The 27708-nt window shown below is 41.5% G+C and overlaps 1 protein-coding gene and 1 pseudogene across 2 annotated transcripts in view; both read right to left on the bottom strand.

The window, feature by feature from the left end:
• Positions 1 to 27708, bottom strand: part of Crebbp (CREB binding protein) — a 127294-nt gene that overhangs the window by 13541 nt on the left and 86045 nt on the right. For both annotated transcript variants that reach the window (XM_074059246.1, XM_020156526.2), the window contains 13 exons: positions 26809 to 26926; positions 25976 to 26147; positions 25609 to 25653; positions 23554 to 23678; positions 22789 to 22977; positions 19811 to 20227; positions 18222 to 18401; positions 17236 to 17425; positions 13911 to 14029; positions 12148 to 12387; positions 11650 to 11738; positions 5836 to 5916; positions 4280 to 4336 (listed from right to left, as the gene is read on the bottom strand). In XM_074059246.1, coding sequence (XP_073915347.1) covers positions 4280 to 4336; positions 5836 to 5916; positions 11650 to 11738; positions 12148 to 12387; positions 13911 to 14029; positions 17236 to 17425; positions 18222 to 18401; positions 19811 to 20227; positions 22789 to 22977; positions 23554 to 23678; positions 25609 to 25653; positions 25976 to 26147; positions 26809 to 26926 — 2022 coding nt within the window. The remainder of the gene's footprint in view (positions 1 to 4279; positions 4337 to 5835; positions 5917 to 11649; positions 11739 to 12147; positions 12388 to 13910; positions 14030 to 17235; positions 17426 to 18221; positions 18402 to 19810; positions 20228 to 22788; positions 22978 to 23553; positions 23679 to 25608; positions 25654 to 25975; positions 26148 to 26808; positions 26927 to 27708) is intronic.
• Positions 6 to 4259, bottom strand: LOC109681683 (NADH dehydrogenase [ubiquinone] 1 alpha subcomplex subunit 1 pseudogene; annotated as a pseudogene).

A 27708-nucleotide genomic window follows, 5' to 3' on the forward strand; every position in this document is an offset into this window, starting at 1 on the left:
TGGAAGACAAGAAAGCAAAGTTACACACAGGGAGCCACAAAGATGCAGTTCCGGGCAGGACACACTTTGTTTTTTTTTTTTTTTGTTGTTGTTCATTTATTCACATACACTTTCTTCTTTAAGTTACTAAGAATATCTCTGACATGCATGTATGTGTTGACTGATCCAGCTGTATTTCATAAACTCATTTTTATGAGTTCTTTTCTCTAGGGATAAGTGGAGATATTTACTACTGGGAATATTAGTGGATTTTCTCCTTTTCTTCTCTTTCATTCTTTGTGAGACAGGGTCTCACTACGTAATCCAGGCTGGTCCTGTACTCACCATCCTTTTCTCAGCTCCCAAGTGCTGGATTAGAGGCATGTAGTGCCACACTTGGCAGATTTTCTCCCTTTCTTCTTTTGCTTTTGTTTTTGTTAGGTCTGGGGTATGAATGCAGGGCTTTGTGCTTGCAAAGCAGGCACCTCTACTGCTTGAGTCACACCTCCAGTCCATTTTGCTATGGTTGTTTTAGAGATGGGGTTCTCATCTCAGAACTATTTGCGTGGGCTGGCCTGGAACCGAGATCTTCCTCATCCCAGCCTCCCAAGTAGCTAGGATGACAGGCGTGAGCCTCCAGCACTCTGCCTTCTCCTTTTCCTTGTACAGGTGCTTCATTCCTGTTTCCTTCCACTTTCCCCTGGAACCAGAAATGAAATTCCACCCTTCCCCCTGCATTTTTGGGCAGTACTAGGGTTTTGAACTCAAGGCCTTCCACTTGATAGGCAGGCACTCTGCCACTTGAGCCATGCCCCAGCCCAAGAAACTTTTTCTTTTCATTTTATTTTTATTAAGCAGTACGTAATACACTGCATGCTATAATATACTATATAACTTCCTAACAGAGGTAATGACCACAACTGAGTTACTGTTTCATCCACCAGGAAACTGCTTCTGTAATCAGTGTTGTCCAAGCCCTTGGAAACATAGTAACGATTGACTCCACAGATGCACCTATTTCTTTCCATCAAATTCACTGATATGAACAGTTGGCAATTTTTGCTCCCACTGGTGAACTTGTGGATACAGGCAGTGGCCACTCCAGCGATGGCCATGCACACATCCATGAGGCAGAGTCCTGGGAGAATCTCAAAGCACATCTTGGCATGATCACCTCAACTAAAATCCTACCCTTAACTCTTTAAAGGTGACTGGGCCACGGCTCCCTTCCCAGTAAGGATTTTTAAAAATTATGATTGCTGGAGGTGTGGTTCAAGTGCTAAAGTGCAAGCACTTTTAGCAAGCCCAAAACCCTGAGTTCAAACTCCAGTAGTCTCCCCGAAAAAATTACCACGATAAATACGTATTCACAGGCTGGTAATTCTAACATTACTACTCCTTTTCAAGTTCCATACTTTCTCTAGGTGATTTCACACATCTAGACTGATTCAAGAAATAAAGAACAATATTTTCAGTGTAACACTTGCTCTTAATTCTTTTTAGAATATGGACAGGAAAGTGGCCAAGTGTGAGCAGCCTGACCAGGCCTGAGACACAGAAGATGCCTACATCAGGTAGGTGACAGAGGGTGGAAGGCACTAATCCCAGTAGTAAGCAGACAGGCTTTGTTTGAGAACACACTGCCACAGCAAGGTGCTAGCCCATTCACCCCCCCAGAACCATTCTCTATACTCTGCACGGTTACAGACACCATAATTGGTTCCATTATCACTAGGAGCTGCCTCCCTGGGAGTTCTCTGTGCCAAGACACTCAGAAATTAAGCCTTCAAGTTTTTCAGATCATTGTCTTACTGCCACTGCAACTCACACCCCATGAAAGCTTTGGGCAACAGAAAGTATCATGGGTCAGGCTCTTGTGGCTCATGACCCAAGCTCTTGCTAATGACTGATGGAGGCCCCTTCATCCTGCAACCACATGTGCTGTGCAAACCTTCAGCCATATCTATTCTAATCCAGATTCTGCCCCTGTTCTCTTGGGGGAAAAGAAGACACACAACACTGTACAGAGTGACTTTGTCATCAGCTAGTACCTGACACCTACCTAGAGGACTCTTTCCCCATATTCCAGGGTGCTCCTCTGGAGCCCCAAATCCTTTCTCCCAGGGTTGCATCACCCGTACCAACTCTGCCTGCTGTCTCCTCGGCTGAGCTCGGGCCCCAGGCTAAGGCACAAGGCTGGCAGTAGTAACACCCTTGATTCCTGCCCCATCTCCAAAGGTATCCTACTCTTGACTCTTCCCTTCCATGTCAGGGAAAAGGAGTATCAAAAATATGCTTAGACTTGAGGTATGGCTCAAGCCGTAGAGGTGCCTGCTTTGGAAGCACTAAGCCTTGAGTTGAAACTCAGTCTCTCACAAACACAAAATACATGCTGTTAAGTCTGTGACCCCATGTTAGCATTTTTGAACTCCACTTCTCCCCCTCAATTACTATGGACCACTTGACTGGCTCTCCCATGGGTGGCCTTAGGGAACACCCATGGAAGAATGGCCTCCTCCATCTCCAACAGCTCCTGCTTTAGTTTGGGCCTTGGCTTCCTGATTGAGCTGCACCTAAAATCTTCTAAGGATCTCCCTATCAGAGACTAAAGTCTTCTGGTCAATTCACCTCTCAGTTGCAGATGATTCTTCTTTGACTGACTGAATTTTTTTGTAGCCCAGGTTGGCCTTGAACTTTCCATCCTCCTACCTCAATCCACTGAGTGCTAGGATTATAGATGTGACCCATTACACTTAGCCCCATGTAATATTTCTAAATCGGAAGCCAAAGACGTTCTTCAAAATTTCCCCAGCACATAATGGCATGGAGTCTAAATGTCAAAAACAGATAATGACCCTTCACTGAGGACCCCTGCACCTGCATCCCATGGTGGTGAGCCTTCATCCACAGGTCTGACCTACCAAAAACTCCAGATGACCTGTGGTTTAACTGAATAGCCTGTGTTTTCAGGCCTGTGTTTAGAACGCTCTGCCCCTCTCCCCAGCACCCGTTTCTAGGTGAGTGTCATTTTCTGGGAAGCCTAGCCCAGTAATGGTGATGCCACTCTGCCCAGGCTGGGGACCCTCACTTCTAGGACCACTCATGATACAGCTCTTGCTCTCTGTGTTATGATTCATCTATGACTGCTGTAAGACCAAGACAGCTGAAAGAAGGAGACCCTCTATTCATCCACATATCCCTCTGACTTGCACCCATTATGTGAATATATATGAAATTGAAAAGTGAATATAAATTGTAAAGAAACCAAAAAAGGCCTGGCACTGGTGGCTCATGCCTGTAATCCTAGCTATTCAGGAGGCAGAGATCAGGAGGATCATGGTTTGAAGGCAGCCCAGGCAAATAGTTCACGAGACCTGACTCAAAAAAACCCGTGAGCAAAAAGGGCTGGTAGAGTGGCTCAAGGTGTAGGCCTGAGTTCAAACTCCAGTACCAAAAAAAAAAAAAAGAAAGAAACTTAAAGTCATACAGGGAAGGACATGATATGAAAAGGAGGCAGAGAATCAGGAATAATACCATAATACCCAGTTGTTATTAAAGATACAGGCAGGTGTTTAGGTGAACTCTCCATAAGAACCAGCATTTCACTAAGGCCACAGCAACTATGGTATTTGATGCAATCTCACACCCGGGTACCAGGTAGTGGTAGAGACTAAGTATTCTGCAAGTGTGTTCTCTCTCTCTTTCTCTCCCTCTCAAAAAGTAAACCTACTTTACCAGTCACTGAAGTGCCCTTAGGACTTGACTGTGGGCACCCAGGGGAGGACAGTTACTACACTGAAGGAACTCTTGAAGTCTTTTTAGAACCTATTACAATGCAAACTTTGGAAATGTAGCATTCTCATTACCAAAAACAGAAGCAAGAACATACACAAAGCTTCACATTCTTAGACAGTGGTTTCTAAGAGGTTTTCTTTCTGAAATTTCCCTTGAAAGGATACTAGCACTTCTCTATCGGGTGGTCCCGCCTGTGGTCTCTGAAGAATCGCACTGCCTTCTTAAAGATACTCATGACCAAATTTGTAGAGGTTCTAATGGAACCAAAACAGCCATCGTATCTTATCACTGTTAAAATTTAGTAACTGGAGAACATGGTACAGAGACATCTATTTTGAGGGGTTTGTTTGTTTTTTAAAGACTCTGCATCTAAAAGATAACTTCACAAAACAAGTTCCTCATGGCAATGTATTTTTAATGCTTTCTCCCACAACCTACTCATAAAGAGTAATGTTCCTGATCTAAAACCAAAATTATAATAAAAAAGAAATGGCTATATACTCACGGCTCGGGGTCTAAGGTATCGTTCTTCTTCTTTTCAAACTGATCCTTGGAAATTGTCCTTGGTTTTTCAAAAAAAAAAAAAAAAAGAAAAGAAAAATCTTAATTAACTAAAACTTACTTGTTGAGCATAAACTATTGGGTCACCAGAACAATCTATAACTGGTTGCCTGGGCTGGCTTGAACCTCAATCCTCCAGATCTCTGCCTCCCACGTAGCTGGGCTTACAGGTTTGAGTCACCAGTGCCTAGCTCACATTGGGGTGGACACTTCCAAAATCCTTTCTTCTAGCTTCTTGAAATACACAATACATAACTGCTATCTGTAGTCACCGTAGCATGCAATTCTTGCTCACTCTTAACTGGTTCTCTTTCTTCTCTCTAACTGAACTAACGTTAGTAACTACTCATCAGCCTTTCCCACCTCTTCCCCTACAATCCACTTATTAATCACACAGTTACACCAAAGAGTTAAGATGACAAGAGAAATAAAAATAAATTGAATATACAGAGTTTTGGTCATTTTGGTTTGTGGTTTTAGTGGTTAGGTTTTTTTCTTCACTTGAAAAATGGCAAACTGAGTTGTGGCAGAATTGTCTATAACACTGGAAGCCACTCTGGGGCAGAGCCTTCCTGTCTGTGGAGCACAGCCACCCTGCAGCCAGACTTGTGATATGGTCAGAAGCACGGAATACTGGAGAAATAGCCTGGAGAAAAAAGAATCACAGAACACTGCCAGGCTGGGGCAGAGGTAGGCTGGCGGGCTTCCTAGGTATCTCAAGTATATATATGAGCTGACCATCCCATTGGTGGGTTTCCTTTTTCTCACCATGCTCCAGCTATTCTACTACTCAAGGGCAACTGCCAGAGGGCAGGCCCTGGGGAGGAGATGGTTAGCTCCGTGCAGGAATGAATTAAATCCTTACCTGTCCCACATTAAACCTAGTGAGTAACAGCCAAACCACCAGCAAGCAAGGAGACACATTTGTAATTTAGGCCACAAAGTGGGGGCGGAGGACCCTGGAATTGAACTAACCTTAGTTTAGAAACCTGAAGGATGGAAGTTTAAAGGGAAGATACAAAACTTACTTTTAGCCACTATAATTTCTGTGATTAGGGCTACCTGGTTTCTTAGGTGTTAACTAAAAAGTTACAATTTCCCACAAATGGAGGTTGATGACCATGAGGAAAAAGCGATTTTTTTTGTTCTGTTTTGTTTTTGTTTTTTGAAACAGCGTTTCACTACGTAGCCCAGGCTGGACTCAAATTCAGGATCCTCTTGCCTTGGCCTCCTGAGTGCTGGGATTACAGGCAAAAAAATTTTTTAAAAGACAGGATACAACAAGGTCAAGAGACCATCGAATATAGTGGGAAGCTGCCTTGAATGGAGAATGTAGAGGTGACACTGCTGTTTAGCTAAGATACCTGTATCTTTAAGTATAAATGTCTGCACATGCACAGAGATCTAAATTAAATGTGGGCATAGTTAAAATGTAAATGGTATGTTCTGGCTTCTCCTTTAGGCATGGGCAAGAGAGAAATATGTCAAGATGGTACTTACGTCTGGGGTTGTGAAGGGTCGTCACCCAGGGTCACATTCTCGCCCTGGATCTCTGTGAAACACTTCTCACAGAAATGATACCTGTCAGCAAGAAGGCCATACTTGGGTGAACTGGTCCATCATAACACACAGCCACCCAAGCAACGAAGCCACCAATCAGAGCAGGGCAGAGCACCACGACGAAGGGGGGGCGTTGTTGGTTGATTGATGGGTCAGTGAGGACAATGAAAGGAACAGGGGGCAGGTGGGGAAGGGCAGGATTAGAGAACAGGGAAGGGAACAAATAGCACAGACATAGAGGTAAGACGCAAACACCAGACAACACAGAGCAGAAAGCCAAGGCAAAGCATTGATTAGCATTCGGTCTCATTGCACGCGTCACAGGCCATCATCACTAACAACGACAGGCTTGGTCCGGCTCCAAGATGCAAATGCTTTCAAGGAGTTGTTAATACTAGGATTGCATGGAGCCTAAATTTAGGAGTCTGAATTTTGTTATAAAATGAAATATAACGCCAGGGTTTGAAATGGAAAATTTTACTTTAAACAAAACAGTCTGACAAACAGGGCTTAAAAAAGCAATTTACACTGAAATAGCTTTATTTTTCAAAACGGAAAATTATGCTTGAGAGAAATTCAAAGGTTTTATTTCTGGTATTAAGCCAGATCTTTAAATATGATAGTGTTGAGCACCCAGAACTGGTTTTAATTTTTTCCTGTTATTTTTCTCATATTAATCACTCCATTAATTGTGTTACAATACAAATGAAACCAAATCCATATTCTAGACAAACATTTAACAGAAATGCAGTCAGAGTCAAAGACTTTCCAGCCATTTATTAAGAAGATAAAAAGAAAAATTGGGATATATTGTATAAACAATACAATATATGTAAACCCATAGACAATCTTAAAAGAGTTTTAAAATTCAGTTCTAAGCTTTGGATTTTCAGTACTGGCACCAATCATTCATCAATCTGAGATACTTGGCGAATGACTGTTTTGACTTGGTGACCACCCAAGTTAAGCAAATTTAGACAATCTTTAAACAGCACAATCTGCATTTGAGAAATTATCCAGCACCCCAATTTCTTAAGTGAGAACAGAGCGCCTGGGCTCACGCTATCAAGTAAGAACAATTAAAATAAAAACTATTAAATGTTTGGAAAGGACGTGAATGAGAAATGAACAAAAATGCAAGAGGATGCTGCATAAAACAAGATGAGCACACAAGAATACTATAAAACAACTGATGGAGGCGAATCGCACAAGCAAAAAGAATGAGCATAAGGTAGCAACGGCAGCACAGTAAAATGCGATTTTAGTGCTCAAAACTACATCTACGAGATGCTGAGAAGGATTAGTATCAAGGACACTGACAAGACTCGGAGCACCATAATGAACCCCCGGTGCACAGTGAGCCGTGGCAGCTGCAGTTTCACTCACTCACTCACTCGCACAGCTACAGACTGAGACGTGGGCTATTAGGACCAGCCCCAACAAATCCCAGTTTTAACACATTGAGGATTTTGCCTGCTAGATTTCACTAACCAACACATACAGCAAAATTAAAAGCATAAAACTCCAGCGCATGCTCAACATCTCCAGGTTATCCGATTTTTTCACATTTGGTTGATGAAGAACAGGACAGATTCGTTGTGGATAATGACTGGATTGATGACAGTTTCTTGCTGGGACTAGTTTATTTTTGACCAATTCAATTAATTAAAAACTGACTAGGAATAGACAGATTGACACTGTTTTTAAATGTATGTATATTTCTGAAGGAACTGTAATAATGTCCTGAACATTCATTTTGTAAATATTCTTATGGAGCGTTTAAATCATACTGAAAAGAATCTTTGCACGTAGGAGGTCATGGTCATCACTGGAAAGAAAAAACTGAAGTACAGAAAGTATAAACCAACTTAGTGGCAACCAAAACAGAAACTCCCTTGAAGTCAAATATTTCCCTTTTAAAAATAAAGCTCAGGACTAGAGGTGTAGCTCAAGTAGTAAAATGCCTGCTTTGCAAATGCAAAACACTGTGGTCAAACCCCAGTTCCACAAAAAAAAAAAAAAAAAAAAAAAAAACCCAAAACAAAACAAAAAGCAACTCAGAACTGAGTGCTTTATTTGTACTCAGTACTATGGCCAGTGAGAAGAAGACTGCTGGACACAGTCTAAAAAGAAATTACCACCATAATCAAAGTAAATCTAAATGATCGTAAAATCCTGGGCAAATTCTTTGAGTTTATTGAAGCAAGGCATCATGACATTCAGAAAATAAGAACCACATACCTATCATTTTCTAATAGCAAAAACTGATGCAGAATGAAGTGTGATGGTTGAAAAGTAGCCCTTGGAGTGGCTGAACAAACCTAACCTCTGTGTGTGTGAGCACCTCCTGCCCCTGAGAATCCCAGGGTCAGAAAGTGGGAGGGACAGAGGGTTCTCAGATTGTAGTATCTATCACAAAGTACTGCCAGAGAAATCAGATTCTAGCCTGTTCATTAAGAAGAGGAGAGGGCAGAGCCCATGGCCTCACTTTATCACCCTTCAGAGAGATAAGACAGTGCACATCAGGGTGGCACTACCCCTGTAATCAGACTGGTTGAAATAAAGCTGGCCATGGGTAACAAGACATTAATACTAGCCTTTGCCACTATTTATTACCTAGTCCAAACTCTGCTATCCCTAGAAATTGCTCGCCAGCCCTAAGAACCTAGATGAGATTCTGCCTTGTGTGAAGCAGTTTGATGAATATGGAACTGCAAAGGAGAAGTATTTCACATATCCAGTGATGATGATGAGCATCTAGGCTGCTAAAGCTAGCACAGTGCAACTGCACAGGTCATCTGCAAGGGTAATTGAATACATGGAGTAAGTTTTCAAATGCAGATTGTTACAAGTACTGTATCAGTATATACAAATAACTGTGATATCTATTATTATCTATACATTTCTCTGCATTATCTATAGATACTACTGGAAGAGCTGTAAAAGTTTCCCAGCGTGAGTTATTTCCTAATTTTCAAAGTGTATGGAAAATATAACCATAGACTAGCTTGTACATTAGAGTACCACTTGTTTAAATGGTCTGTAGAATTTTCTACTGTTCTCAATGCCCAAATAGTTTAGCAGAAGTGACAAAAGAACACCACATTGTTCATAAATGGCCAAAGCTGAAAACAAAAATGTAAGCAGTTAGAATGTTCAGCATAGAACTGGGCCACTGCTTTCTTACAATCACAACCTGTTAATCTACAAGTTACACCTAACCTTTTGAAATGTATTGTTCATAGGACACAGCTCAAGAAATATACATTAGTTTTATTTAGTGAAAGTGAAATTCTACAAAGGAATAAAACTGGACATCTCAGAACTTTCAATATAATCCTGGGTTTGTACTCCACTGATGACCTCCTCTGACATAGCACAATAGAGTGCCCCAATCCTATCAATTTTTTTCTTTCTTATATTTTCTTTTCTTTTATCTATCTATCTATCCAACTATCCATCTATCTGTCCATCTATCTATCATTTCTGGCAGTATTGGGGGTATAAACTCAGGGCCAACACCCTGAGCTACTCCACCAGCCCTTTTTTGTGGTGGGTTTTTTTGAGAGATAGAGTGTAACAAACTAATTGCAGGAGCTGGCTTCGAACCTGGATCCTCCTGATCTCTGCCTCCTGAGTAGCAAGGATTACAGGCATGAGCCACCAGCACCAGGCCAATTCTATTCAATTTTAATTGTTCAAGATATATGTGGCCCGAATCTGTGCATTCCTGCAAAAGCAGGGTCCCCAAGGACCTAGGAACAGTGAAACTAACAATGAAAGGCCTCAAACACTTAGAAACAGTATAAATAATGTTTTTCTTTCTAGACCAGAACTGTGCTGGGTAACAGAGTAGCAGGGATAGTATGTTTCTGGTTATAAAGCATTGTGACTTTATACATACTTTTTAACAGTCTTCAAAAGTGCATGCCTATGCATTATTCTACTGGACACTGGACAACACCAGGCTTTCAGGGAAGATGCTGTCATGTCAAGGTTAAGTTTGATACATTATGGGATGTGCTGAGTGTCACAGGGCTAAAACCGAAAATAGAGGGGTTAGAACTTCTGGAATGTGTTATTACCACTTATGGTCACTATGTGAAGAATTTCATTATGAAGGGGCTAGGGTATCATTTTAAACTTTGTCTTAAAATGTTTCTCTTGAAGAAGGGAATACTGGGACAGAAATTAAACTCTGAATGCTGAATTGTTCTCAGCAGAATGGTTGTATGGGTTTCACTCCAGTAGAGATACCCACTGAATAGTGCTGAAAACCAGTGGGCTGCACAAGGCTTAGAAGTCTTTTCTTGAGACATTTTTGTGTCAAGTGCTTGTTTTTAAAAAGTAGGATTTAAAAAAAAACAAAACACATAGGATTTTCATGGGAGTTATTATTTGGAACATGGTAAGATTTTCTTTAAAAATTACAAGAATAGGGCTGGAGGTGTGGTTCAAGCAGTAGAGTGCTTGTAAGCACAAAGCCCTGAATTCATATCCCAGTCCCACCCCCACTCCCCAAAAAAACCCGTAAGAGGAAAAAGAATTTCAAAATTCTAAATTTTTTGGCTTATATACGTACCTTTGGACAAGTAACAAAAAGCCCTCTATCTTTTTTGAACTACTGGGACACATGTAATTACTATGACCCAAATAAGAGCAAAAAAACCAAAACACCAAACTTTGATTCTGATATTTACTACTTGAACTTTAAGACAAAGAACAGGTGCAAAGCTCCTTCTTGCTCACATAAAGGTTCTAGTTGCCAGTTCACAAAATGGACTCAATGTTACAGAATTCAACCAAATTTATAACTGCACCTCAAGGCATGAAGCCCTCATGCTTACAGCAACATGCGTCACTTAACACAATGGATACAAAGAAATTTATACATTCACATTCCAAAAAGATGAGAACTATTTTTCAACCAGGCCTACTATTCTCAAAACCCTGAAATAGCCATCTTAAACATATGATTATTTTTTATTTTTGAAACAGAGATCCACTATATAGCCCAGGCTGGCCCCAACTCAGAATCCTCCTGCCTCAGCCTCCTGAGTGCAGGAATTACAGTCATGTACCAAGATGTCCAACAGGAGGCTTTTCTGGTAGGACTGCATGGTTTCGCACTTGCAAAGCAGGTGCTCTACTGCTTGAGACCACTTCTAGTTCAGTTTGCTCTGGTTATTTTGGAGACAGGTCTCTAGACTATTTGTCCCAGCTGGCCTCAAACCACGATTCTCTTCACCTCAGACTCCCAAGAAGCTAGGATTAGAGGTGTGAGCCACTGGTGACCGGCTAGGCTTATTCTTGAACTCAATGAAAAATATCAGTATTGTGCTACTTAATTTAAAATTAGAAAATAAAACCCTCAAGACTTTTTTTTTCTGAAATGCAGTATTACTAATCCAAGTCCTCCCACCAGATTGGTCAGGTTAAATTATCCAGGCAGACATTTGCTAGCAGAAGAGTAAAATACCATTTTTGTATTCTCTAAATATATTTAGAAAGGCATTTCAACCTTTGTCAAGAGGTATTCTTGTTTACAAGGTTACATTTTGGAAAGACTATACTTAAGAATGAATATACCTAACCCAAAGTAGTGTAGCAAGTGGTTTTGAGGTCAAACTTTTACACTAGACACTTTTCACTGGAACATCAAAAATAATCTATCTAGGTGACAATTCAGGTGAGTAGGTCTTACCCTAACATCTTTCTTTTGCCCTGTAATGCAGGAAATTGCTAAATGCTTACCTATTTTGATAGCTGTAGTAGGCCGCGTCTCGAGGAATTGTACATAGCTGCTTCCCATAGCAGCACAAAGTCTGTGGGGAAAACTCATACTGCAAAAATAAAGGAGAAAATACTAAAAACATATTCCATTTACATCCTGAAGTGTTCAAGTGTACTACAGAGTAAATTATTTGCTAGTATATTAGATAATTTTCTAACAACCCTCATAGCCATTGAGACATTTTGAATTAAAGAAGACAGAATTAGTATAGCTCTGGCTCTAAGAGACAGTATTATAGCAGATAAAATGGTCAAGGGGCAGCCAGAAAGGCTCAAGGCCTTTAGCGTTGACCATGACATTGCTAAGGCAGTCAACTATGATACAAAACATCAAACTGCACCTATGAACTCCCAAGCACACACATGTGGTCAGAATGTTGAGTCTCCCATCTTAGCAGAATGCCCTCTTGGCTGGATTAACCAAGAAAGTTCATTTTCCAGAGAAAGTTAAGACTATACCTTGCGTCCACAGCAATATCCAAGGGACTGCATGACGGGGTCAATTTCCTGTTCAAAAACCTCTGCGAGTTTACTGCAAAACTTATAGACCCGGGATGTCTTGCGATTATACAGCCACGCATTATTGAACATAAGCCAGACATCGTCCACGTACTGCCAGGGTTCTTGGTACTGCCCTGTATCCAGCTTCCGCTTGATGGTAGAAAGATCCATGGGATTCTTCACAATGTCAAAGTAATCCTTAAAAATAAAATGGTCTCAGTCTAATGGATCCCTCTAATTTCAAATGCCAGCAGATGGCAGCTTTATCTTAAAACATAAATAGAGGGCTCTGGCTTTATGGCATGGCTCAAATGGTAGAGCACCTGCCTATCAAGCAACAAGGCCCTGAGTTCAAAATCCTAATACTGCCCCTCTAAAAGGTTTAAAACATAATAAAAATAGGAAGTGCCAGAACTTCTGTACTCAATAAGAAATGGTAGTAAGAATTAAAAAACAAACAAAAAACCATCTAATATTCCTCTGGTCTGACCCACTAAACTGGCAGTTGTTATGTTTGAGAATGACCAAATTACTTCAAAGAAAAAATAATGCTAAAAGATTAATCAGGTATTTTTAATGAAAAAAAATTTAAGTAAGGATTGAAATTCACTGATTTAAAATTATGACCAAAGGCCTAGCTACTTGAGCAACAGTGATTAGGAGAAACGTAGTTTTGAAGCCAGCCCCAGAAAAAAGTCCCCACTGATCCAATCTCAACAACGGCTAGACACAATGGCACAGGCCTGTCATTCCAGCTATACAATAAAGAAGAAATAGGAGGATAGGGGCTCAGGCCAGCCCTGGCATAAAGTGAGACCCCCATCTCAAAAATAACCAATGCAAAAAAACAGCTGATAGAGTACTCAACTGGCAGAGTGCCTGCCTAGCAAGCATGAGACCCTGAATTCAGACCCTAGTATGGGGTAAGGAGGGGGACAGGGTATAATGTTGAACAAATTTATAGATGTATACTTCTAGAGATTTACCTTTGTCCAAGCAAACAAAAATGCAATTCTAAGATTAACACAGGGCTGGGGATTTTAGCTTAGTGGTAAAATATCTGTCTAGCAAGCACAAGACTCTAGGATGGGTCCCCTGCATGGGAGTAAAGGGTAGTAAAGGTTTTGTAAACACAAACCTTGAGACTACTTTTCAACAGATTCTATGAGATCTGCATGCCTTTTCCAAGACTTCCCAGAGATAGTAAACAGGGATTTATATGTTTCATAACTGAAATTCTCCAATTCTTTAAGTCAATTCTTTCACATAAAGCTTTACACAAGATCACAAACATAAAGCAAGACTTTTTGGGCTAAAGCACTTGCTTCTCATTCCTTCATTGATAACTGCTGATAGAGAACAGTTTTTTATATGAGGAAACAAGTCTTCAAGAAGATTACTGTACCCAACTTTTAAGAGATAAATGAAGGCCAGGCACTGGTGGCTCACATCAGTAATCCTAGCCACTCAGACGGCAGAGATCAGGAGGGCTGAGGTTTGAAGTCAGCCCTAGGCAAATAATTCACCAGACCCTACCTTGAGAATAGCCACGATAAAAATGGGCTGGTGGAGTGACTCAAGTGGTAGAGCACCTGCCTACCAAGCACAAGGTCCTGGCATCAAACACCAATCACGGTGGGGCGGGGGCGGGTCTGGGGGAGGGAGGGGAAGAATGAGAATACGATGGATGGTCAAAAATTTTTTTCACTAGATTAACTTACTGGAATTCCTAGCAGCTGGGGGTCTACAGGCTGCCTAAAAGGTAAAGACTCTGGGTCCTGCCGATACAGTGCTTCAAGGGTTGGCATAAGTGCCTGGCGTAGCTCCTCAGGTTTGAAGACTGCAGGAAGAAAACACAAAGAAGAGGCGTTACATAACAGGTGCTCTCAGACCCCTCTGACATCACATTTAGCAAGGAAGCCTGAGAGGCTTCTATCTGATAGTCACGACATTTTCAAAGCACTCTGGCAGTTCTCATTCACTTTCCTAAGAACCCATAGACTAAAAGCTATTATTCAGGGCTTCTGAAAATACAGTAACACAGTTTTTTAAAAATTGCGTTCAGGTCATGAGGCAAAATGAGACACTGAGAAAGTTTGTGTCTTCAATAAATATTTCTAAATTCTGTGTAGGGTTTTTTTTTTTCTCCTTTAGTGGGACTGGGGTTTGAACTCAGGGCTTCATGCCTACAAAGCAGATGCTCTACCACTTGAACCACACCTCCAGTCTATTTTGCTCTGGTTATTTTGGAGATAGAGTCTCTGGAACTATTTGACTGGACTGGTCTAGAACCTCGATCCTCCCAATCTCTGCCTCCCAAGTAGCAAGGATTACAGGCTGAGTCACCAACACCTGGCTTCTAACCTTAAATTTTTGCTGGAATGAAAATGAAGCTAACTTCCAAATCTGCTTCAACGATCAAGCTAGGTGGTAAAGTAAAGTCATTTCATTGGAAGGGACCTTTAAAAAATTCTCTGGTGATGCTTTCTATTCTTGGTTGTATTAAACTTGGGTCACTTGAGGCAATGGTTACATATAACAAATACATAGAGCAACTGAGTTAGAAAAGTAAATTATTTTTCTAAAAGTTCTGTACTGTTTTCTCCCATTTATCAATGTCCATTGCTCCCACCTCTTAGCCATCACATTTCCTACTACCCTTTCTCTTGTCACCAACAGAAGAATGAACACTGGCTGCCAAGTACCTCCAAGATGGCAGTCATACAAAAGTCGCAATGTCTGAAAAGCATGGGGACAGGTACCTAATAAACTCCTCAGGGAGCAAGGGAGATGAGTCAACAGTGAACATGTCACAACCCCACCAAGCTCACACTCTTTCACACAGGAAACTGACCAGAGGAAAATATATCAAAGAAATTCTGATGAGAGTGGTGACTGACATCAATTTCTTTATGTTTTTTTCCTTTAATTTTTTGTATCTTGAAAATATTTTCTAAAACCGATAACCATAAACTGTCATTTCAAAATGATATTAAAGGGCGGATGGAGTGGCTCAAGTGGTAGAGCCAAGTGTGAGGCCCTGAGTTTAAGCCCCATTATCACCAAAAAAAAAAAAAAAAAAAAAGGTATTAAAATACTATAAACATTTAAACTTCCAGTTGGGCAGTGGTATGCCTTTTTTTCTTTTTTGGTACTGGGGTTTGAACTCAGGACCTATACCTTGAGTCACTCCACCAGCCCCTTTTTGTGGAGGGTTTTTTCAAGATAGAGTCTCAAGAACTATTTGCCAGGGATCACTGTGAACCACAATCTTCCTGACCTTTGCCTCCTCAGGAGTTAGGATTATAGGCATTGAGCCACTGGTGCCCAGAACCACTTTGGTTTGGGAAATCTAACTTGTAAAATTCTGTGAAGTATTACCTGATTTCTATCAAGTAAAAGGCTAAAGGTTAAAGGAAAAATCCAATTTAATCTCTTAATTTTAGAGATGGAAACAAGAGTATATTAGGAAGTCTGCCCAGAGTGCATTCCCTCCTGAGAACCCTTAATCAGACACCACCTCCTCTTTGGGATTCCTGGCTGCATTAGCCTTGGATTACAGCTCGAGGTTGAGCCAAACAGATAAAACCCAAATTGCAGCACTCCCACCCATGCACCCACTCCCCAGTGTGTGCATGAGGACCTAAACAGCATGAGGAACTGTTCTAGGGAGATGTGACTTCAGAAGCCTCAGAAACAAACACATTCTTGCTTTCCTCTAACTCCTTTTCCTCTATTCTGTTTTATACAGACATGAAGTTAACAACTGACATTCTTTGAGTAGCTCTCTATAAGAAAACTATTACTTAATCCACAGTCTTTTCATTCCTCTAAGCAAGAGGTTGGCAAATTGTGACCAAAAGGTATAATGTGACCAGCTGCCCACTTTCTATGGACTGAGAGATAATAATGGATTTTACCTTTTTTAACGAGGAAAAAAAGAAAAGCATATTTCATGGCACATGAAATTACATAAAATTCGAGTTTCAGTCTCTAAAAATAAAGCTTTATTGGCATGTTCATTCATTTACGTATTATCTGTGGCTGCTTCTATACTATATAGTTAAGTTGAGTAGTTTTAACAGAGGCCTTATGTTATATAAAACCTGAAACCTGAACTATCTGGTCTTTTACAGAAAAAGTCTGCTGACAGGCTGGACATGGTGGTGCATACCTACAATCATGAGGATCACAAGGTGGAGACCAGCCTGGGCTACACAGCAAGACCCTGTCTAAACAACAAACAAAACCTGCTGACTCCCACTGTAGACCCTATCTTCTTTCCAGTGATAATAAAAAAGAAATACAACCTTAAAGGTCTCACTCTGGTTGATAATTATTCATTCATGAAACAACTGTTTAAAGCCTATGCTGAGGAAAGCACTTTCAAACTCCTGTCTTTACCACGTCTGTGTAAAAAAAAAAAAAAAAACACCAAATGGGCTGAGGAAGTCAGAAGCTGTATCTGCACTGCTTCTGCTGATTAGCTGGTGTGTCACAGAGCAAGCCACTACACGTCTGTCCTCAAGACTTTCATACGTGCTATCTAAGTATGTAGTTCACAGACATGGAAGATCCCCTTGTGTCCAGTGCACAGTTACCAACCATACGTGGCAAGTAAAATTTCAATTCAGTTTGATGTCATATTCATTGCCACAGGCTAAGTGGCTGGTGGCCACCATAACATTTCTGTCATTGCAGAAGTTCTAAGCCTGCCTTAGACTTTTTCTTTGGCTAGGATTACAGATGTAAGGCTCCAGCGCCTGGTTCTTTACACCTTGCCAAGTAGAGTCCACACTCCTTAGCCTACTCAGAGGCATTTTCAACTCTGGCCCCACAGCCTGTGACATCCCATCTCAGAAGACAGCTCTGCACAGTGGGCTGTTCTCCCAGGTGCAGCCTGCTGTCACCATTTCTAAGGGGTAAAAATTGAGGGAATGGCAGGTAAGAAAGATAAATCTGAGATGCGGAGTTACTTTCCTCCTTTGGCTTCCAATGCTTGGTGTGGAGACCCAGTAGTCCTAAGTTACAGAACATAGCACCTACTTTTTTTGCGCGGCTGTGAAGGTGATGTCGACTGAGAGGTTGTACCATTAGCACTACTCTCCTCTTCCTCTTTAGCTTCCACTTTTACTTCGGGTTTCTTTTCATCCACTTCCATTGGTTCTGATTTCTGCTCTGCTGTGTCTGTTTCTTCTTTAACTTGGGAAGGTCCTTGTAAATCCTCCTCCATCATCTTGAGAAAAGCAGAACCGCAGATGACAGATGACTATCAGAACTCTCCACCTCTAACCTAACTCAGCCTTTCTGGAAGGCTCCTAAATCTACATGGTTTTGTAAGCCTGCCCCTCGTCAGAGGTGCGTTTATCATTTCTCTTCTCTCCCAGAGGAAAGACTTTAGTATTTGGTGTCTACTGAGTCACTCTGATACAGCACCAGTGCTATTACAGTTCTAATTTAAAGTGTGAAAGTATTTTACATGTTCAGTATATCATTCACATGTACATACTTCCAGGCTGGAATAAGAATATTTTTGAAAATTAGCGCGGGGATCAAAAGCCCTTGGAGACAGAAGGTGTGGTGTGAGACAGTGGAGACTTTGGCTAATTGGAAAGCCTGTGCCCTATCTAAAGGCTGCAGTTGGGGTTCATACTCAGATTGTTGCAGCACAGGAATGTAAGCACAGAGTTTCTCAGTTTTAGAGAAAAGTCAAAATTTGCAATTTCCTGATTTTTAAACTATTACACTGGCCAACCAAAACATATTTACAGGCTGGATCCAGCCCACTCCTGCCAATCTTCAGCTTCTGCCACAGGTTAACTAGCAAATGAATCCACACTACCCTTTCTGCAAAACTAAATGAATGAAGAGGTCAATGGATAATTCAGGCAGTAAAAGTGAATAGCCAATTCACTTTCTGAATCCACATTCAAACAGAGTATTAAAACAAAATCCAGAGACATCCATGGACAGTTCCAAGGACACATGGATAAAGTTTCCACACACAGCCATATATTTACCACTTTACCCACCTCAGACCGAGGTTCCCCCTTGGTTTCCCCAGGCTCAGGCTCAGTGTCCTCAGTCTGGACTTCTGCTTTCATTTCCACTATGGGTACATCAGGTCCTGGCTGCTGGGAATTGGTTTCTGCACTGGCCACGGAGGAAGGGGTGGGGACTCTGTTATCAATGCTGGCTGCTGCCTGAGAAAGCTATGAAGAAACCAAAATCATACACCTCTGTCAAGCAGGTAACATACATAGACTTCAACTCTGTTGCTCATCTGTTCCCCACTTCTTGAGAGTACTAACCTAATAAGCACCTACTGAGGGCACTGAAGGACAGAACTACCAGGGGAGTTCTAGAGGGAGTTACCATCAGTCAGAAACATGATTCATTTTTCTTGCCATGAATGCACAGATAGAAGAATAGAACTTTCTAAATTATGACAGAGTTATTTTCTCCAAGTGTTCTTCTTAAACTATTTCACCATTAATTCCTTTCAATAAGGTTCAGCTTTTGGTGAAAGGCTGAATTATAAGCTGTAAAGAAACCAAAAGAGGCCTGGCACCGGTGGCTCACACCTGTAATCCTAGCTACTCAGTAGGCAGATGAGAAGGATCTCCATTTGAAGTCAGCCCCAGGCAAATAGTTCTGAGACCCTACACTGAAAATATCCACCACAAAAAAGGGCTGGCGGAGTGGCTGAAGGTGTAGGCCCTGAGTTCAAACCCCAGTAACACAAAAATAAATAAAGAAAGCAAGCAAGCAAGTTAAGAAAGAAAGAGTAAATAAGCATGCCCTTACAGAGAAATAGAAATAATGTTATCTTTGGGATTTTTGTTGGAATTAATTTTGCTACTTGATAAACAAATGTACTCAGTACCTTAGAATAAAGTTTATTCTGGGAGGGGAGAGGTCTAAGACTTAAAAGAAAATGATACTAAGATTTCAGCAAAAACTTGGGAGAGGGATGTGGCTGAGAAATGTGCAGTCAGAGGTTCTGGGGAACAAAGGCAGACCAGCCTGGAAGGGGCTGTCTAGACACAAGGAGGCCTGGGACAACACAACACACAGCTGTGATCCTGCCACCACCATCTCCAAAAATGAATAGGCAGTTCTGACCCACAGAAGGTACAAACCTGGATTTGCTATTTCATTATGAAAAAGAAAAGCCTTCTGTATTCTTAAAGAAGGATAATCGGCCAAGATAAACAGTTAGGAGCATAGCATGTGTAACAAACCTACAAAACATCAGCCAAAAAAAAAAAAAAAAAAAAAAAACCTATTTAAATAAAAAGACATTAATCTCAGACAGACAATGGGAAACACAATAGTTGGATATATATAGTTTAAAAATTCAACACATGACATGGATATGTCAATAATTACTGACTTCTGCAAACACCTCTAACTAGGGGGATGACAGTAAATCATGTTCTGCTATACAGCTTTGGGGCAATGCTAGAAACATAGCACAGCTCACTGCGGTTTCATCAGGGTACAAATAATTTTTGGTGTTGTGCCAAGATGCTGCAGCAGCTTCATGACACATCATTCTGATGGGAAAGATAACTTCTAAGAGTTTCAATCTGAAGACCACAAATTGAGAGAGGCTCACCGGTGTACCAGGAGGCTGGGCATGCACAGGTGTCGGCTGCTGCTGCGATGACTGAGGAGTAGCTACAGATGGGGGCTGTACTGGGGTTTGTGGCTGTGGGGTCACCTGAGCCTGCGCTGCTGCCTGGACTGTAGGGGTACTCTGGGTTTGGGTAGCACTGGGCACTGAGCCGGGAGTTGGGGTGGGAGTCTGCCCAGAAGACGACACAGGAGTGGATGGCTGAGTGGGAGCTGCTGGCTGGGGAGGCGTCATTCCAGGCGGTGTTGGATGCTGGAGAGAGGGCATGCCAGCAGCCGTGGAAGCAGGAGGTGGCGTCGGGTGCAATGGTGACTGTGTCACCGGTGGGCAAGGCAGCTGGCTAGACTGGGGCCCCAGCATGTTCAGAGGGTTAGGAAGAGCAGCACCAGGCACCTGGCCCTAAAAGAAATTGATGGAGTATGTTAAAATCATCTCTTCTAGTTGAAAATACAAGAGATTTGAAGAATTAAATTTATGAAAATCTAGTCAGGGTTTCTTAATGAGGTCTGCTAGTTTCATGGGGATATTTCATTTGTAAAGTCAAAAAAAAAAAAAAAAACCCACAAGCTATCCACTTAAAATAAAGTGCATTTTCCCATAAAGTTAACACTACAAATGTTTCTCATGCTTTGATTACTTCAGACTTAAACATTTACTAACTCAACTCAGCTCACTGGTTTCAGGCTCCATAACATCTACTCACTCATAGCTTAGACCATGGAGAAAGGTAGTTCTCGCTTTTGTTTTTAAGTGAGTTACTAAGACACTGAAACATGCTAGCACAGTAGTTCCCAACAGGGAGACACTTCAAAATTATTTGTAGGGGCTGAGGGCATGGCTCAAGTGGTAGAGAGCCTGCCTACAAAGCACAAAGCCCTGAGTTCAAACTCTGGTACCACTAAAAAAAATAAATAAATAAATTTGTGTACTTTTCAAAACATGAATCTGAACCACTGTTCAAACTGGTTGCTTCTTCCTATAATACTGTACTGAAACACAGCCACACCTGTTCATTTGTGTATTGTCTGTGGCTGCTTCCACACTGTTAACAGTAAAGCTGAATAATTAAAACCAAGACTACAGCCCATAAAATGAAAATATTTCCTTTCGCCTTTTACAGAAAAGGTTTGCTGCTGGGCATGGTGGTACATGCCTCTAATCCCAGCCCTCAGGAGGCTGAGGGAGGAGGATTATGAGTTTGAGAGTAGCCTGAGCTACAGGGAGGGAGGGAGGGAAAGAGTAAGGAAAGAAGAAAAAAAATCGTGATGATTTCTGTTCTAGGAAATGAGATGTTATGGAAAATTAAAAATTAATCAAAATTTAGTGATTAAATCGAATATATACTCAATGACCCATTCTGCATTACTTTATATGCATTGCTCCCTGTCTGCCAACAGTTCTCTTCTGCCACACACTCTCGCTGCTTTGATGTTCTACCCAAGACTTGCAGTAAGATGGCCCCCATCCCTAGCTCCAAACTGGCCTAACAGAATTAAGGGAAAGGATCTGAATTTCTGGCTTTGAAAACAGGTTTCTCCCTATTCTTATGTTAAACCTCACATGGAATCAAACAGAGTATCAACCGTAAATGGCAGTCATCTTGAAAACAGGAGTGAAATCAGCCTTAGGACAAAGCCTGCACAACCAGATTACTGATGACAAATGTTAGCTTCTGATTTATGCCCTGATTGCACCTCACTGTTATGTTCTCTTCCACCTACTTCCGATAATAAATACCTGTTACATTAAAAAGACATGCATTTCATCTTTTGGGGGCCTCTTTTAAATATATGGACATCTTGTATGAAATCTGATGCAGCACACAATTAAAAACAGAGGGATAAAGCTGGGGCACTGGTGGCTAATGCCTGCAATCCCAGCTACTTGGGAGGTTTGAGGCCAGCTCAGTCAAACAGTTCATGAGATCCCCATCTCCAAAGTAACCAGAGCAAAACGGACTGGAGGTGTGGCCCAAACAGTAAAGCACCGGCTTTGCAAGTGTGAAGCCCTGAGTTCAAACCCCAGTACAGTCCAAAAAAAGGGGGGGGGGGGGGAGGTGAGAGCAATAAAATAAAGTGGAAAATAGTTATCTTTAGCTTTAAATTGAATGATTAAAAGTGTATCAGCAAGAAGAGAACTACACCAATAATTCTGTAGCTTGATGCCCCAAACAGCGAGAGACAGGCAGCAGAACACACAACCCTAATCAATAGCGGGGAATGAATTTCTTTTTAAAGTTCCAGTGTCTCTCATGATCACATGTTAAACTTTGACTTCAAAACACACAAATTAGGCTGGACATGGTGGTCTGCACCTGTAATCCCAGCTACTTGAGAGACAGAGATGAGTACTGTAGTTTGAGGCCAGCCTATTCCCCCGTCACCCCTGCAAAAAGTTAGCCAGGTCCATCTCAGAGAACAAGCAAGACGTGACGGTCCACCCTTGCAATCCCAGCTATATGGGAGGTGTAATCAGGAGAAGCAGAGTTCAAGGCCATCCCAGGCAAAAATCAAGAGACCCTATCCAAACAATAACTGAAGCAAAAAGGGCTGGAGGCATGGCTCAAGTGATAAACCACTTGCCTATTAAGCAAGGCCAAGTTCAAACCTCAGTACTGCCAAAATAGTAATAACAATAACAGTAACGATGATGATGCAATACAAACAAAAAATCCTAAGAAAACAGGAATACCCAAATACCAAAGCATAGAGCATAAAAAAAAGTCAAAAAATCATAATCTGTTCTTACTTTTTGTGTGAAGTTCCACTAGCGAGGATAAGAGGAATTCGAAACAAATTAAAAAATTATAGAACAAAGTGGGAAAAAATGAAGAAATACTGATACATGAAAATGAAATGTATATTCTAGAATTTTAATTTGCATGAAATATGATAGGCTCTGGTCACAGGAACCTGGGGCTACAGAAAGGCTGGTGGTCCTGGTTTGCATGGTGAACATACCTGTGACACTCCTGTCTGGGCCGCTGGCTGCCCCATGCCCACACTGTTCACATTCATGGCCCCACTGGATGATGGGAACTGGCTCTGCGGCAGAAACTGGTTCTGAGTGGGTGTCTGGGCCATCATGTTGTTGGCATGTGTGCCCATCATGTTCGGAGGCTGAGGCATCCGGGAAGGAGAAATGGCCATCTATGAGACAACAAGCATCAGGAAAGCTGCAGTGCAGACACAACAGGCCAGTGTCTCCAAGATGAACAGTGCAACAGGAGATGCAAGGCCTTACAACCCAGCCAAGCTTTGACCCTGGAGAACTCCTCAGCTCCTAGCACTTTTCCATACCTTCTCAAGCAATCTCTCAAATGAGCTAACTTTGCATTGTCCTCTGAATAGCAATCAGTAGCATGCTACAAATTACAGTTCAAGCACGCCTTTTATTAGTTCTATGAAGTGTTTAGAAAGCAGCCTCAGACACGAACAATCTCTGCCTGGCCTCTGAGGTCAGCTGCTGGCTCCACCCTCAGAATGCTGCTCTCCTCATAGGCACAAATTCCTACGGATTTGTTATTTCAATAAAAATAAGTAACAACCAAATAATTCTTTATTACAGCAATAATAAAGATTTCTTAAAAAGAGAGATGAAGGAAATAAAAAAAGCACAGCCCACACTCAAAGGAAAAAGTACTGTGGAATTCTCAGATGACACAGGAAATTCCCTGTTCAGAGAAGGTTCTTGATGACACAAGGTCTAAGAGGAGAAACACTTACCCCGGGAACAGAGGCCATGCTGTTCATTTGGACAGAATGGTTCATGGGAGAGGCTGCGCGTGGTCCCATGGGTGCTTGTGGCAGCTGGACATTCCCCAAGGACATTGGGTTAAATGAATTCATCCCTATAAACACAGCCACAATGGTTCATTAAGAAAAGTATCTAAAGAAAACAATCACAATTCATCAAGTAAATGTTAAGTAAGATGGAACACACATGTGTTATAGACAACTGAGAGGAACCCACCCAATTAATTAGAGAGGACAGTTAAGTAATAGACTTTTCCATATCCAGGGAAAATGGCAACTGTGTAGCAGGGGAGAAGGTGGGAGGGTTGAGAGAGCTATGGCAGGATGAAGTCATGAAAGCAGAAAGTCAGAAGGACCCATAGTTGATAGGTACAAAGTGTCAAAGCTACAAAGCAGGCAAGGAGATGTTGTGAAGGAATGAGGTTCCTTCATCTACAAGATGTCTCCAAAGACTTGGTGCACCGGCACTTAATGACCCCTGGAGCAGCTGGCTACCATAATTCCAGGCTTCTAAGCTTCTCAGCTTCTTAGCATCTGTGCCAAGACTCAAAACACTGTTTCAAATTTGCAAGCACTTTTCAGCATTTAGGAAGTGCCTAAGAGCCAGCAGTTCTCACCCTCAGCCTCTGGTAGTCCTCAGAAACACTACACCACTGACGGAGACTTCACTAGCTGGAAAGTGTCTCCAGACCGCAGTGGCTAGTTCTTACTAACGTTCCACAAAACTCGGGAAACTGTGGGCCAGTTCAAGTTAGTCTTCTGACCAGCACTGCCATCTAACAGAATCTTTGAAGGAGCCCTGGAAGGCATTACCTTAACAATGTGGTAGCCATGAAAGGTTCTTAAAGAAACATCTGCAGCCCTCACACTACCTTCAATGACTATCTAGAAATGTCACCCTCAAATGACCAGGAGTCAACAAGATCCAAGAGGACTTTCCAGGCTTATAGGCTCTATAAGTTTCCCTTCCTTGAGAATTTTGTGCAGATACTAAGAAAAATCACCCAATGAGATCCACATTCACAAGGACTAGCAGAAAGGCTGGTAAACTGTCTCTTCTAGGCAGGCACTCTTACCGTGTGAGCTACTCCACCAGCCAAAACTATCTCTTCCAATAATCTACAGCTAACTAATTCTCATGTCAGACCCCAAACCAACAACCTCTTCCTATCCAGCCCAAAGTCCACACCATCCCCAACATGCATTTCACCACTTTCCTAAGGCTCAATTTCTTTGATTTCTTGGTTTCTTTCACCCCTCAAATCCAGTCCATCCAAACAAGTCCCTGACAAGTTTATTTTATGTCTATTTCAGTATTCGGTAACACTGATACAACTTTCAACAACCCACCCTTCCCTGTCAAACTGTTGTGTCTTTCTTTACAATCTGGATAATGTTACTACCTCATTTCACAATCTGGAGAAATATCCTTAACTGCTCAAAGTCTCAATGTGTCAGGGTTCAAAGGCTTTCCCCCTGGCCTTGAACTCCCAAAAATGACCATAGAATCTCAAATTGAGGGTGAGTGTTTAAAGGTTATTTAGACAGCTGCCACCACCCGAACCTGATGTGGGTCTCTGCACACACCCTCTTGAAGCCAATACCCACCAGTCTGACCTCAACCCTCTGATCTGGAGTGGCACTGCACCTCCTCCTCAGCAACCCCGCCCTGTACCCACCACTCCAGGTCTAGCTCATGCACTTGCCTGCTGTGCATTCAGAAATGCCTCTGCCCCCATCTAGAATGCTGTTTTTGTGGACTCCCTGGTAATGGTCCTCCTGTTCATTAAAAAAGTTTTCAATCCTGCTTCTGATCTCTTTGGAGAACTCTTCTGCAATTTCTAAATTTCCAAACCCAAAAGATTCATACTACTGGTAAGACTGAATTCTCATCAGCAAAGACCAATGGAAAGAGCAAACAAAACAAAACAAAAATGCCACAAAGATATACACAGAGAAAAGGAAGAGATGTTGTGGCTGTTCAAAGTTAAATTAAAATATGATTCACAACAAATAGTTAAATACCTTGAGAGACCTGCATGCGATTCACTGGCAGGGGCAGGGGTCCATCTACAATGACAAAAACAACAACAACAACAAAACACTGGTTACTTACAATAACCCTTGATTTAAGAACAAGAAGTTTCCTGTAGAGAACTTCAAACATGAAGGGAAACATGGTAAGTCCAAAAGTACTTGTGTTTTGATGCCAAGACACCATTTAAGGAGACTTTCCATGTGAGAAAGTCAATGTCCCTATGCCACATAAATAGCTTCAAAGTATAGATATTTGGAAAACATAATTCTACATTCTTAGGAATGCACTTCAAACAATGAAGAAAAAAAATGCAGCAAACAGGCTAGGGCTGGTAGAAGGGAATGTAGTCCTTACTTGGAGGTCTCACGGACTGAGTCGGTGGGATCACAGGGGTCTGAGCTCCTGGGGCTGGTAAAGCAGGCTGGTTACCCAAAATGCCTTGCTTATGTAAACGTGACCTCCGTTTTTCTTCTAGTTCTTTTTGTATTTTATAGATTTTCTCTGCTAATAAATGATAGTATTCATCCTAAAAAACAATAACATTCAATATTAAGCAATTAAAACTATAAAAACAAGTGATCTGTTTTGTATGTCCTAACAAACTAAGAACTCTAAAAACTTGAGTTTTGGTTCTGGGAATCAAATTCAGGGTTTGCACATGTTAAGCAGGCACTCTACCACTAATTGTTATCCAAACTCAATTTTTTAAAGTACACTGGCAAATGTAAGTATTCAATATGTGATAAACTGAAGGACCAAATTTTTGCTTAATTTCTAGTGATGCCAGTACATCCTTTAACTGCAACTTTATCTGACTAGGGACTTTATTGGATTTATCAAGTAGGAATAGCTAAATGCTATTACACCTCATTGCACAACTGAGAGCTTTCACTAGCACTGGCAGTAATATAATACAAGCATTATAAAATACACCACTATGAAAACTATGTCCCAAAGACACAATGTGATTTTGCGTACCCCTACACTCCAGTAGAGTGATACTAGCAGTTAACAAGAAAGCTGTGCAGGAATCTGTCTTATCGGGACATTTCCCTGGTCAGGGTCCTCAACATGAGGAGTCCCCCAGGCCACACAGGTCCCCCCACTTCTGGATAATACTGAACAGAGGCAGTTCTCCGAGACCACTGCAGGTGCTGTACAGAGTCAACTGTTAGTTGCTGACCTACCCTGCTGTTGGCAGACTCATACATATCTCCCTCTACTTTCTTAGCATAGGCAACTAGGTTCTCCATACGGCGATCCTTCAAAGCTGCAGGGTCGGGAGTTGGGAAGATGGCTTGGACGCTGAAAAGAGAACACACTCTATCAGCCTACTTTCAAGGTGGTAACATGAGAACTCCAAAACCAGGATCAGTGGGCCACTATTCATTTAAAAAGGATCAAAATAAGGAAAAAATCTCAAAGGGAATTTAGTTGATTAACAGCACCTTACTTAAGATAGCTAGCTTGAATTATCATATATATAGATATACACACAACATGTTTCCAAAAGTGGAACTGCTAGAGGAAACTAGAGGAGGAGGAAAAGAACAAAAGAACTATAGAGAATAATAATGAAATATACCACATCTGTGTAGGAACAAGTCACAATGAAACACACTGAAAACTGTTAAACAATATTGGGTAGGGAGAAAAGGATGAAGAGGAGTAGTGGAAGGGGTTAGACTGCTTTAAACACAATATATTAACAATTAAAATACCAAGGCAAAATCCTGCTCGGAAAAAAAAAAAAGACAGACACCTAAACAATGAAGAACAGGAGTGTAAAGCAAGTCATGTTAAAGGGAGGGCACTAGAGGGAAGGAGAGGGTAAAAGAAGAGAGGAAAGGAGGGTGAATATGGTTGGTGTGCTTTTTATGCAAGCATGAACGTGAAACAGTGAAATCTGCTGAACCCACCTTAAGAAGGGGGGTGGGGTAGGAGGGAGAATAATGGAGATGAACTAATCCAAGGTATAAAACATGTACATATGGAAATGTCACAATGAAGTCCTCTGCAGAACCATCATGTACCAACAAAAATGTAAATGCCACAATGTACCCTCCAGCACAATAAAAAAAAAAAGA

Source organism: Castor canadensis, chromosome 17, assembly GCF_047511655.1.
Source record: "Castor canadensis chromosome 17, mCasCan1.hap1v2, whole genome shotgun sequence".
Taxonomy (NCBI): domain Eukaryota; kingdom Metazoa; phylum Chordata; class Mammalia; order Rodentia; family Castoridae; genus Castor; species Castor canadensis.